General features: G+C 45.9%; 1 protein-coding gene across 10 annotated transcripts in view; it reads left to right on the forward strand.

Annotated features, from left to right (window-relative positions):
* Nucleotides 1–12,649, forward strand: part of ACACB (acetyl-CoA carboxylase beta) — a 166,411-nt gene that overhangs the window by 20,238 nt on the left and 133,524 nt on the right. For all 10 annotated transcript variants that reach the window (XR_012420593.1, XR_012420594.1, XM_065524772.1 and 7 more), the window contains one exon: nucleotides 4,142–4,803. Coding sequence is in view for 8 of the 10 variants with exons in the window: in XM_065524772.1 (XP_065380844.1) it covers nucleotides 4,151–4,803 (653 nt within the window). In the remaining 2 variants the exon portion in view is untranslated. The remainder of the gene's footprint in view (nucleotides 1–4,141; nucleotides 4,804–12,649) is intronic.

Below are 12,649 nucleotides of genomic sequence, written 5' to 3' on the forward strand. Positions count from 1 at the left end.
ACTTTATTCTTGTGCGTGTGGAAATCCAGTTGTCCCAGCACCATGTGTTGAAGAGATGATTCTTTCTCCATTGGATGGTCTTGATATCCATGTCAAAAATAGATTGACCATAGATGTATAGGTTTCTATTCCATTGGTCTGTGTGTCTATCTTATGCTAAATACCATGCTGTTTTGTTTACTGTAGCTTTGTAGTAAGTTTTCAAATTGGGAAATGTGAATCCTCAAACTTATTTTTTAAGATTGTTTTGGCTGATTGGGGCCTCTTGAAATTCCATATGAATCTGTATATTCCATTGCATAATATGGACATCTTAACAATAAGTCTTCCAATCCATGAGCAAAGTATGTCTTTCCATTTATTTAATTCTTCTTTAATTTCTTTTAGTAATGTTTTGTAGTTTTCAGTGTACAGGTCTTTCACTTCTTTGGTTAAATTTATTTCTAGGTAGGAAACAGTGTGATAGGCAATAATAGAAAAAGGAAAAATTGAAATTAAACATATTTATTTCTAGATGTTTTATTCTTTTGAATGCTATTATAAATGGAATTGTTTTCCTAATTTCCTTTTCAGATTATTTACCACTAGTATATAGAAACACAACTATTTTTGTGTATTTACCTTGTATCCTGCAACTTTGCTTAATTATTTTTATTACCTCTACAATACCAAGGTTTTCTGTGTGTGTATTATCTGGCATTTTCTACATATAGGACCATGTAATCTGTGAATAGAGGTGGCTTTACTTCTTCCTTCCTAATTTGGATGTCTTTTATTTATTTTATTGTCTAATTGCTTTGTCTAGAACTTCCAGTACAGTGTTGAATAGCATTGGTGAAAGTGGGCATCCTTGTCTTATTCCTGGGTAAAGCTATCAGTCTTTCCCCATTGAGTATGATGTTAGCTGTGGATTTTTCATAAATGTACTTTATTATATTGCAGTTCCTTTCTGTTCCTAATTTTCTGAATGTTGTTATCATGAAAGAGTGTTGCATTTTGTCAAATGCTTTTCCTGCATCATTTGGGATGATCATGTGGTTTTTTTCTTTGTTCTATTAATGTGGCATGTTACATTGACATTGAGCCACCCTTGACTGACTTTTCTTAAAAAAAAAAAAAAAAAAAAAGAAGATTTTGAAAGGAAAAAACCTTTCTGACCCTGTGTACTACCTAGAAAATAGCCTTGGCAACATATCAGTAAATTCTGCTGCTGAAAGTGTGCAAGAAGTACGTGGATTGTTTAGTTCTGGGAAATATTGAGAACTTTTCCACTTCCCTTAAAAACATTGTGTTGAAATTTAAAAAGACAAAGCTTTATGGCTGGGCGCAGTGTCTCACGCCTGTAATCCTAGCACTTTGGGAGGCAGAGGAGGGCGGATCATTTGAGGTCAGGAGTTCGACACCAGCCGAGCCAACATGGTGAAACCCCATCTCTACAAAAAATACAAAAATTAGCCTGGCATGGTCATGGGCACCTGTAATCCAAGCTACTAGGGAGGCTGAGGCTCAAGAATCTCTTGAACCCAGGAGGCAGAGGTTGCAGTGGGCCGAGATTATGCCACTGCACTCCCACCTGGGCAACAGAGTGAGATTCTGACTCAAAAAAAAAAAGTTTTTTAGATACCAAATTGACCTGCTGAGCTTTGTGGTCCTGCTTTTGTAATGCTTCTAGTATATAATTGTGGCAAAATTGGTTCAGATATTTCAACACATAGACAGAGGTCCCATTAAAAATTTTTTTTTGAAATAGGGTCTCACTGTGTTGTCCAGGCTGGAGTGCAGTGGTGGCATCTTGGCTCACTTCAACCTCCGCCTCCCAGGCTTTTCTTTTCTTTTTGAGACAAAGTCTCTCTGTTGCCCGGGCTGGAGTGCAGCTGCATGATCTCGGCTCACTGTAACCTCCGCCTCCCATGTTCAAGTGATTTTCATGCCTCAGACTCCCGAGTAGCTGGAATTACAGGCACCCACCACCATGCCCAGCTAATTTTTGTATTTTTAGTAGAGACAGGGTTTCGCCATGTTGGCCAGGCTGGTCTTAAACTGCCAACCTCAGGTGATCTGCCTGTCTCAGCCTCCCAAAGTGCTGGGATTACAGGTATGAGCCACTGCGCTGGGCTCATTTTTAAAACAAGATTTCCTTCGAATAACAATGATCTATTCGTTAGTAGGGCAGAGTTAGGGTGACAGAAAGCGGTGTGGGTTAGAGATTGGAATACCTGAGTTCATTCTTTCAACACACACTTGTAAGCCCTTACCGCATACCAGGCAATGGTCTAGACCCTGGAACCGAAAACACTCCTGAGGCTTGTTGGGCTTCTATGCTAGTTGTAAGCATACCCCACGGTGCGGATGATGGTGCCCTTCCTCCCTCCAGGGCCATGATGATGACTGACCATATGATAATAATACTAGAATGATGATGATGATGACAGAAGCAACAATTCCCTTTCATTTATAAAGTGGAATATAATTAAGAGTCTTTTTTAAAAAAAATAACAGCTTTGGCTGGGTGCAGTGGGTCACATCTGTAATCCTAGCACTTTAGGAAGCCAAGGACCACTTGAGGTCAGGAGTTAGAGAGCAGCCTGGTCAACATGGTGAAATTCTGTCTCTACAAAAATACAAAAATTAGCCAGGCGTGGTGGTGCATGCCTGTAGCCCAAGCTACTCAGGAGGCTGAGGCAGGAGAATTGCTTGAACCCAGGAGGCAGAGATTGCAGCACTGCACTCCAGCCTGGGCAGCAAAGCGAGACTCCATCTCAAAACAAAAAAACAAAAAAGCCCAGCTGTTTTAAGAGATAAGTCACATGGCATACAATCCACTCATGTAAAGGACAAGTCAATGTTTTTTAACTATATTCATAGAGTTGTACAACCATCACCTCAATCTGCTTTAGAACATTTTCCTCATCCCAAACAGACACCCTACACCCTGTAGCCATCACCCCCATCCCACTAGGTCCTGGCAACCACTAATCTGTTTTCTGTCTCTCAAGATTGGCCTGTTCTGCACACTTCATATACTTGGAATCGTATAACATGTGACCTTTTGTGATTGGCTTCTTTAACTTAGCAGTTTTTAAGGTTCATCCACATTGTAGCATGTATTGGGCCTTCAATTCTCTTTCTTTCTTCTTCTTTTTTTTTTTGAGATGGACTCTCACTCTCCTGCCCAGGCTGGAGTGCAGTGGCATGATCTCGGCTCACTGCAACCTCCGCCTCCCAGGTTCAAGTGATTCTCCTGCCTCAGCCTCCTGAGTAGCTGGGACTACAGGCGCCCGCCACCATGCCTGGCTAATTTTTTGTATTTTTAGTAGACAGGGTTTCACTGTCTTAGCCAGGATGGTCTCAATCTCCTGATCTCGTGATCCACCTGCCTCGGCCTCCCAAAGTGCTGGGATTACAGGCGTGAGCTACCATGCCTGGTCTTTTTTTTTTTTTTTTTGACAGACTGGAGCGTAGTGGTATGATCTCGGCTCACTGCAACCTCTACTTCCCGAGTTCAAGTGATTCTCATGCCTCAGCCTCCCGAATAGCTGGGATTATGCCACCAAGCCTGGCTAATTTTTGTATTTTTAGTAGAGATGGGGTTTCGCTATGTTGCTCAGGCTGGTCTTGAACTCCTGGCCTCAAGCACTCCACCCACCCCAGCCTCCCAAAGTGCTGGGATTACAGGCCTGAGCCACTGTGCCCAGCCAGCCTTCTTTTTATGGCTGAAGAATGTCCCATTGTTTGGATCCACCTGTTTATCCATAGATCGATCGATTCTGTTTCTACAATCATCAGTTAATAAATATTTGGGCTGTTTTCACATTTCTACATTATGAATAATGCCGCCAGAATGAAGTCCCTTAACATACACTATTACCTCATTTAGTTCTCACTCGCATAAACGTTTATGATGTACATTGAGCAAGTGTTGCTATACTTAAATTAGAGGCAGGAAACTAAGATCCAGAGGGGTGAAGGAATATGTCCAAGCATGTTTCAGGCAGAGCAGGGAGGGGAACCCCATCTCTCCCCCGGTCCTGTGTTTCTGGAATACACAGCACCCCGACAGCCTCCCGCCCCACTAGCTTCTTTAAGAGAGAAATCATTTGATTATGTAATTCCTAAAATGTCTCTCCTTTTCTCCTTACAGATTTTCTGAATGGTCTTTCTTCTTTGTCTATCTTGTCTGATTTTCTCCTGTCTGACCTTTTCCTGGTTAAAAATCTGGGGGAAAATGACGGACTCCCAGCCAATCACCAAGAGTACATCAGAAGCAAACTTCATCCTGAGCCAGGAGCCCTTTCCAGCCTCTGACAACTCAGGGGAGACACCGCAGAGAAATGGGGAGGACCACTCTCTGCCCAAGACTCCCAGCCAGGCCGAGCCAGCCTCCCACAAAGGCCCCAAAGATGCTGGTCGGCGGAGAAACTCCCTGCCACCCTCCCACCAGAAGCCCCCAAAAAACCCCCTTTCTTCCAGTGACGCAGCACCCTCCCCAGAGCTCCAAGCCAACGGGACCGGGACACAAGGTCTGGAGGCCCCAGATACCAATGGCCTGTCTTCCTCAGCCAGGCCCCAGGGCCAGCAAGCTGGCTCCCCCTCCACAGAAGACAGCAAGCAGGCAAACATCAAGAGGCAGCTGATGACCAACTTCATCCTGGGCTCTTTTGATGACTACTCCTCCGACGAGGACTCTGTTGCCGGCTCATCTCGTGAGTCTACCAGGAAGGGCAGCCGGGCCAGCTTGGGGGCCCTGTCCCTGGAGGCTGCTCTGACCGCAGGTGAAGCTGAGACCCGTGTCCCCACTATGAGGTAACGTGTCTTTTCTCCTTATAACCGAGGAGTGCAGAGTTCAGGTGGGGTCCACACCCTTCCCAATCTGTGCCCACCTTGGTCAAGCCATTTGCTGATGCAAGACTTCAAGGGTGGCTATGCACAAAAGGAGAAGACACGAGCCTTCTCAGAAGCTTCCTTCCTTCCTTCCTTCCTTCCTTCCTTCCTATCTTCCTTCCTTCCTTCCTTCCTTCCTATCTTCCTTCCTTCCTTCCTATCTTCCTTCCTTCCTATCTTCCTTCCTTCCTTCCTATCTTCCTTCCTTCCTTCCTTCCTATCTTCCTTCCTTCCTTCCTATCTTCCTTCCTTCCTTCCTATCTTCCTTCCTTCCTTCCTTCCTATCTTCCTTCCTTCCTTCCTTCCTTCCTTCCTTCCTATCTTCCTTCCTTCCTTCCTTCCTATCTTCCTTCCTTCCTTCCTATCTTCCTTCCTATCTTCCTTCCTTCCTATCTTCCTTCCTTCCTTCCTATCTTCCTTCCTTCCTTCCTATCTTCCTTCCTTCCTTCCTATCTTCCTTCCTTCCTTCCTTCCTATCTTCCTTCCTTCCTTCCTTCCTATCTTCCTTCCTTCCTATCTTCCTTCCTATCTTCCTTCCTTCCTATCTTCCTTCCTTCCTTCCCTCCTATCTTCCTTCCTTCCTATCTTCCTTCCTTCCTTCCTATCTTCCTTCCTTCCTTCCTATCTTCCTTCCTATCTTCCTTCCTTCCTATCTTCCTTCCTTCCTTCCTATCTTCCTTCCTTCCTTCCTATCTTCCTTCCTTCCTTCCTTCCTTCCTATCTTCCTTCCTTCCTTCCTATCTTCCTTCCTTCCTTCCTTCCTATCTTCCTTCCTTCCTTCCTATCTTCCTTCCTTCCTTCCTTCCTTCCTTCCTATCTTCCTTCCTTCCTTCCCATCTTCCTTCCTTCCTTGCCTCCCTCCCTCCCTCCCTCCTTTCAAAATCATTCCTTGAGGCTGGGCGCAGTGGCTCATGCCTGTAATCCCAGCACTTTGGGAGGCCAAGGCAGGCGGATCACTTGAGGTCAGGAGTTCAAGACCAGCCTGGCCAACATGGTGAAACCCTGTTTCTACTAAAAATACAAAAATTCACCAGGCATGCTGGCGTGTGCCTGTAATCTCAGCTACTTTGGAGGCCGAGGCAGGAGAATTGCTTGAACCCAGGAGGCGGAGGTTGCAGTGAGCTGAGATGGCATCACTGCACTCCAGCCTGTCTGACAGGGCGAGACCTTGTCTCAAAAAAGAAAAAAAGGAAAGAAATCATTCCTCGTGCATCTACTGCATGCACAGGGCTCGATGCCATGAAATTGACTTTCTAGAAGACCTCAGCCTTGTTGGGGAAGATGACCTTGTGTGTAGTTATAGTTTAAGATGAATAAGCCAAGCCTGGCAAGAGCCACAAGTGAGGATGGTAGTCTAGAGGGAGGGGCAGTTCTCTCTGCCTCCTAAAGAGACATTGATTCATTCATTTTTTTTTTTTTTTTTTTTTTTTGAGACAGGGTCTTACTCTGTCACTCTGTTAGCTGAGTGTACTGGTAGGATCATAGCTCACTGCAACCTCAAACTCCTGGGCTCAAGCAATCCTCCCACCTCAGTGCACTCCTGGGCAGCTGGGACTACAGGTGTGCACCACCACACCTAGCTAATTTTTAAGTAGAAATGGGAATCTCACCATATTGCCCGGGCTGGTCTCCAACCCCTGGACTCAAGCAATCCTCCTGCCTCGGTCTCCCAAAGTGCTGGGATTACAGGCATGAGCCACCACACCCAGCCCATTCATTCATTCATTCATTCATTCAGCAGGTAACTGACAACTGAAAAACCATCCTTCCTCCAGTGATGCCTGAAAAGCAGAAACTCAAACACTCTGAAGGTCTCCATCAATTTGATTGTTGGAAATGAATGCCTGTAGGTTCATGCCAGGTGGGACTATCCCAGTGGCTGCAGTCAGTGGCTTTGTTGTTGATGTTGTTGTTATCTACCTTCTCCTCTGCCACCCCCAAATTACAAATGGAATACAGCACTTCCAGGTAGAAAATTTGGGAAATGCAGGAGAACAGAGAGAAGAAAAGAGCCACCAACCAAAACTTCACCAGCCAGAGGGAAACCTCTGTTCTCATTGTCTTATTTCTTCCTTCCAGTGTGTTTTGTTCCTCTGGAGTGAAGTTTTATTGGCTATTCTTTTAAACATCTCCTGTGCTGTCTCCTCCCAAATTAGAAAAATCTAGAGGTGGTCTTCCGTGCGTGTCCATGTAGGCAGTGAGCTTGATTTTAACCCTGGTAGCTAGAAGTAGAAGACAGAGAAAAAGGAAGAGGAAAGTATTCCATATACTGACACTTTTCAGGGGAAGTGTTTGAGTTTCTAGAAGGGTTAAGGGAAGAGAAAGTCTCAGAATCTAGTACGAAGAGCACAGCCTGTGGCGTCAGCTGGAGTGGGGTGCAACCTTTGGCTCTGCCACCCCCTACTGTGTGACCTTGGGCATGACCCTTCACCTCTCCAGGCCGCCGTACCTCTGTAAAATGTGGAAGAGATTAAATGGGATAATGTGGAAGGGATTAAATGGGATAATGTAGGCAGGCATGGTGGCTCACACCTGTAATTCCAGCACCTTGGGAGGATGAAGCAGGAGGATCGCTTGAGGCCAGGAGTTCAAGACCAGCCTGGGCAACATAGTGAGACCCCATCTCTAAAAAAAAAAAAAATTCAGAATTTGCCACACATCGTGGTGCATACTTATAGTTCCAGCTACTTGAGAGGCTGAAGCGGGAGAGTCACTTGAGCCCAGAAGTTTGCAGTTACAGTGAGCTATGATTGTACCACTGCACTCCAGCCTGGGCAACAGAGCAAGACCCTGTCTCAAAACAAAAAAACAAAGAAGAATGTATCAAACCAACAAACTTATAACATGATTATTATTATTACTATTTTCTGAGTCTTGGATGCCAAAATCGTTGTGAAGATTAAATGAACTAATATTTCTCAGGTACTTGGAAAGAGAATAAAGCATCCATATTTGGTAGTTTATAAATAGAAAGGGGGGCAAGTCTCCCACCTTTCCACCCACTGTCTTTCTGCCACCATTTTGAGGGGTCTTTACTGGTTTGAGCTGAAACCACGGCTTTTCTGAGCTGGTACCTTTATAAAGAGGAAAGATCTCTCTTTCTCCCTTTCTTCTTCTTCTTTTTGTTTTTTTTTAGACAGAGTCTCACTGTGTCGCCCAGGCTGGAGCGCAGTGGCGCGATCTTGGCTCACAGCAACCTCTGCCTCTCGGGTTCAAGCAATTCTCCTGCTTCAGCCTCCCAAGTAGCCGGGATTACAGGCACCTGCCACCACGCCTGGCTAATTTTTGTATTTTTAGTAGAGACGGGCTTTCACCATGTTGGCCAGTCTGGTCTTGAACTCCTGACCTCAAGTGATCCACCCGCCTTGGCCTCCCAAAGTGCTGGGATTACAGGCGTGAGCCACTGTGTCTAGCCTACTTAACTATCTTTCATAGGGAAAACGAAACCAAAATGTTGAGTGAATTTCCTGCCCTCATGTCTTCATGGCATAGAAACCTAGCATTGGAGATAAGTCTTTTACCCTTACTTTGTCCCAGCAAACAGCTGTCAGGAGGGACAGAGGGATGTTGGAGAGGCAGTGAATGTGGAGCTGAATGACACTGTAGGATTGTGGGCGATTCAAAGGGCTATGATACGGTGCAGGGAGGAGCAACGTGCTGCATGAACTTGGGTGAGTCCCTTCCCCTCTCTGAGCCTCCAATTTCTCATCTTTAGAATGAGGAGGCCTGGTGGCTCACACCTGTAATTCCAGCACTTTGGATGGCTGAGGCAGGTGGATCACTTGAGCTCAGGAGTTCAAGAACAGCTTGGGCAACATGGCAAAACCCCATCTCTACAAAAAAATATAAAAATTAGCCAGTTGTGATGGTGTGCACCTATAGTCCCAGCTACTAGGGAGGCTGAGGTGGGAGAATCACTTAAGCTGAGGAGGCAGAGGTTGCAGTGAGCCAAGACTGCGCCACTGCACTCCAGCCTTGGTGACAGAGATAGACCCTATCTCAAAAAAAAAAAAAATTAAAAATTAAAAAAAATGAATGAGGAGGCTGCACCAGGCTCCTGAGGTGTGACCTGTGGCCCTAAAGCTCACTGACTTACAGTTAGTTCTTTTGTCCCCAGTCTGTGAGCATTTTCAGAGTTGAGAATTGAGAATTTTAGCACCCAGGGGCAATGTGGGTGGTTCTGCTGGCACCTCCTGAGACACTGGCATTTCCTCGAGGAACATTCCCAGCCCCAGAATCAGGGGCCTCTGACAGAGGAGACCCATGTGTGTTTGTTGTTTCTAATGAACTGTTGTGAGAATCCCACATCAAAGAATCTTCAGGGAGTCAAGCCTTAGACATGTGTGCTGCTGCCTGCTGCCTCTGCTGTTTGGCTGGATGAAAAAATTATGTCAAAACCTGGGTGTTCCAGCCTGTTGGAAACAACATGTATCAAAATGAGGCTGAGGCCCGGCGTGGTGACTCACGCATTTGGGAAGACTGAGGTGGGAGGATCCCTTGAGCCCAGAAGTTTGAGAGCAGCCTGGGGAACATAATGAGACCCTGTCTCTACAAAAATAAAAATTAAAATTAAAATTAAAATGAGGCCACGTGAGGTGGCTCATGCCTGTAATCCTAGCACTTTGGGAGGCTGAGGTGGGTGGATTACCTGAGCTCAGGAGTTTGAGACCAGCCTGGGCAACATGGTGAAACCCCATTTCTATTAAACTACAAAAAATTAGCCAGGCATGGTGGTGCACGCCTGTACTCCCAGCTACTCGGGAGGCTGAGGTGGGAGAATTGTCTGAACTCAGGAGCCAGAGGTTGCAGTGAGCTGAGATCACGCCACTGCACTCCAGCTTGGGCAACAGAGTGAGACTCTGTCTCAAATAAATAAATAAATAAATAAATAAATAAATAAATAAATAAATAAAATAAAATGAGGCTGAACATTCTGTTATCTTGCAGAGCTTTTGGCTTTGGATTTTGTCATCTTTGGCACACCAGATTGTTGACCCTGGCGTCCACAGGTCAACACCCAAGCAGTTTTAGGTATGGGCCGTGGAAGGTGGTGTCAAAAGACATAATCACAGCAAATTTAGTTGAAAACTCGAATTGGCTTTTATTTACAATTCTAGAATCATGCAGCACCTCGTTCTGTAAAATAGAATGGCTGTTCCGAAGAGCTGAGCAGAGAGGAGCTTGGCTTTATAGACAGCACAGGGCTGAAGAAAGCAGAAACAAGGCTTTCTCTTGTTTGTTTGTTTTGACAAAGAGGAGCTTCATAGTGTTTTCTTTTTCTTTCTTTCTTTCTTTTTTTTTTTTGAGACAGAGTCTTGCTCTGTCACCCAGGCTGGAGGCTGGAGTGCAATGGCGTGATCTCGGCTCACTGCAACCTCCGCCTCCCGGGTTCAAGCGATTCTTCTGCCTCAGCCTCTTGAGTATCTGGGACTACAGGAGCCCGCCACCATGCCCAGCTAATTTTTTGTATTTTTAGTAGAGATGGTGTTTCACCATCTTGATCAGGCTGGTCTCCATCTCCTGACCTCGTGATCCACCCGTCTAGGCCTCCCAAAGTGCTGGGATTACAGGTATGAGTCACTGCGCCCAGCCCACTTCATAGTTTCAAAGTGACTTTCCTTATAGGGTTAAAACAAATGCAACTTTCTTATGTTGGCTCAGGTAAACTGGACCCCTTCTGATTGGTTGCTATGAATCTCCTGTTTTTTAGAAAACTGGTCAGTTTCAAAGTTCAGAATGATTACGAGGCAGCTGGCCAGGAGTGATTCATTTTGATTTGGTCTGTTGGGACTGAGCACAGGAGCTCAGTTCAAAACCATGGCCTCCCATACATTAAAATTTTGTTTTAATTTTTTAGATTTGGGAGTTACAAGTGCAGTCTTGTTACTTGGATGTATTTCCCAGTGGTGAAGCCTGGGCTTTTACTGTAGCCATTGCTTGCATAGTGTACATTGTATCTATTAGGTAATTTCTCATTCTTCACCCCCTTCCACCATGCCACCTTTCCGAATCTCCAGTATCTATTATTCCATTCTTTTTTTTTTTTTTTTTTTTTGAGACGGAGTCTCGCTCTGCCGCCCAGGCTGGAGTGCAGTGGCCAGATCTCAGCTCACTGCAAGCTCTACATCCCGGGTTCACGCCATTCTCCTGCCTCAGCCTCCCGAGTATCTGGGACTACAGGCGCCCGCCACCTCGCCCGGCTAGTTTTTTGTATTTTTTAGTAGAGACGGGGTTTCACCGTGTCAGCCAGGATGGTCTCGATCTCCTGACCTCATGATCCGCCCGTCTCGGCCTCCCAAAGTGCTGGGATTACAGGCTTGAGCCACCGCGCCCGGCCTATTATTCCATTCTTTATGTCCGTGTGTACGCTTTATTTAGCTCCACTTACAAGTGAGAACAAGCATAAATTCTGCTTAAGGGTGGTGTGTGCAGGCCAGCCAGCCAGCTGCATATAACCAGCTGGAGCATTGAAGAAATGAAGCCTGACACAAAAAGGCCAATATGGTGAGCAAGAATCCCTGTTAGTTGAATCCAGGAAGCTCCTCCTGAAAAAAAAAAGTTATTATTTTTCTTGAGGCCAGGCACAGCGGGTCACGCCTATAATCCCAGCACTTTGGGAGGCCGAGGCAGGCGGATCACAAGGTCAGGAGTTTGAGACCAGCCTGGCCAACATGGTGAAACCCCATCGCTACTAAAAAAAAAAAAAAAAAATACAAAAATTAGCTGGGCATGGTGGAGGGTGCCTGTAATCCCAACTGTTCAGGAGGCTGAGGTAGGAGAATCGCTTGAACCTGGGAGGCAGAGGTTGCAGTGAGCCGAGACTGCGCCACTGCACTCCAATCTGGGCGACAGAGTGAGACTCTGATTTGAAAAAAAGAAAAATTATTATTTTTCTTGATAAGTTGCTAAATAATCTGTATCCTCTGGCAAATCTTCTTACCTTTTGAGGTCCTGTTTCTGCAAAATGGAAGCAGGGGCTAGAGGTTTAAGCTAGTCCAGACAGGATCCAATCCTTGCCCCATTTCCAAGACAAACAACTAAGGCCTGGGAGAAGAAGCCAGGGGTATCTATTCAAGGGTTCTGACTCACGTGGAAGCCACAGTGAAGAAGTGACTTGTATTTGTGGATCTGCTTCTGCCCTCTGCAGTTTCCTTCGGCAGTCACTTCACTGCTGCTCTGCCCTGGAAGGCCACCTCCTATGTTCGCCTCTTCCTGCCAGGCCAGTAGCTGAGAGACTGGCAGGGCACGGATGGAAAATGCTCGTGTCAAGTCTGTGGTTTGGGAGGAAGCTCTTTCTGAAGTAGTCTTCAAGGGGCCTTCTCCTTCCTGTGGTGCCCATAGCATCCCAGAGTTCTCACAATTGTGTTCTCGTTCTGGGGCTTTGCACTGGCTGTTCCCTCTGAACTGAAACACTCTCTTTCTCCCAACCCCTGAACCCAGACCTCCCACCAGGGCTAACTTCACAGGCATGCCCTGTGCTTCAAGGGACCCCGCGCATGTTTTGATGCTCTGTTGTCGTCGACTTGAGATTCTTTTTTGTTTTGTTTTTTTAAAGATGATCTTGCTCTGATACCCCGGCTGGAGTGCAGTAGCATGGTCATGGCTCACTGTAGCCTTGACTTCCTGGGCTCAAGTAATCCTTCCATCTCAGCCTCCCGAGTAGCGAGGACTACAGGCACGTGCTACCACAGCTGGCTAATTTTTTTATTTTTGGTAAAGATGAGGTTTTGCCATTTTGCTCAGGCTGGTCGGAAACTTGTGAGCTCAA

The sequence above is a fragment of the Macaca fascicularis genome, chromosome 11, assembly GCF_037993035.2.
Source record: "Macaca fascicularis isolate 582-1 chromosome 11, T2T-MFA8v1.1".
Classification (NCBI taxonomy): Eukaryota; Metazoa; Chordata; class Mammalia; order Primates; family Cercopithecidae; genus Macaca; species Macaca fascicularis.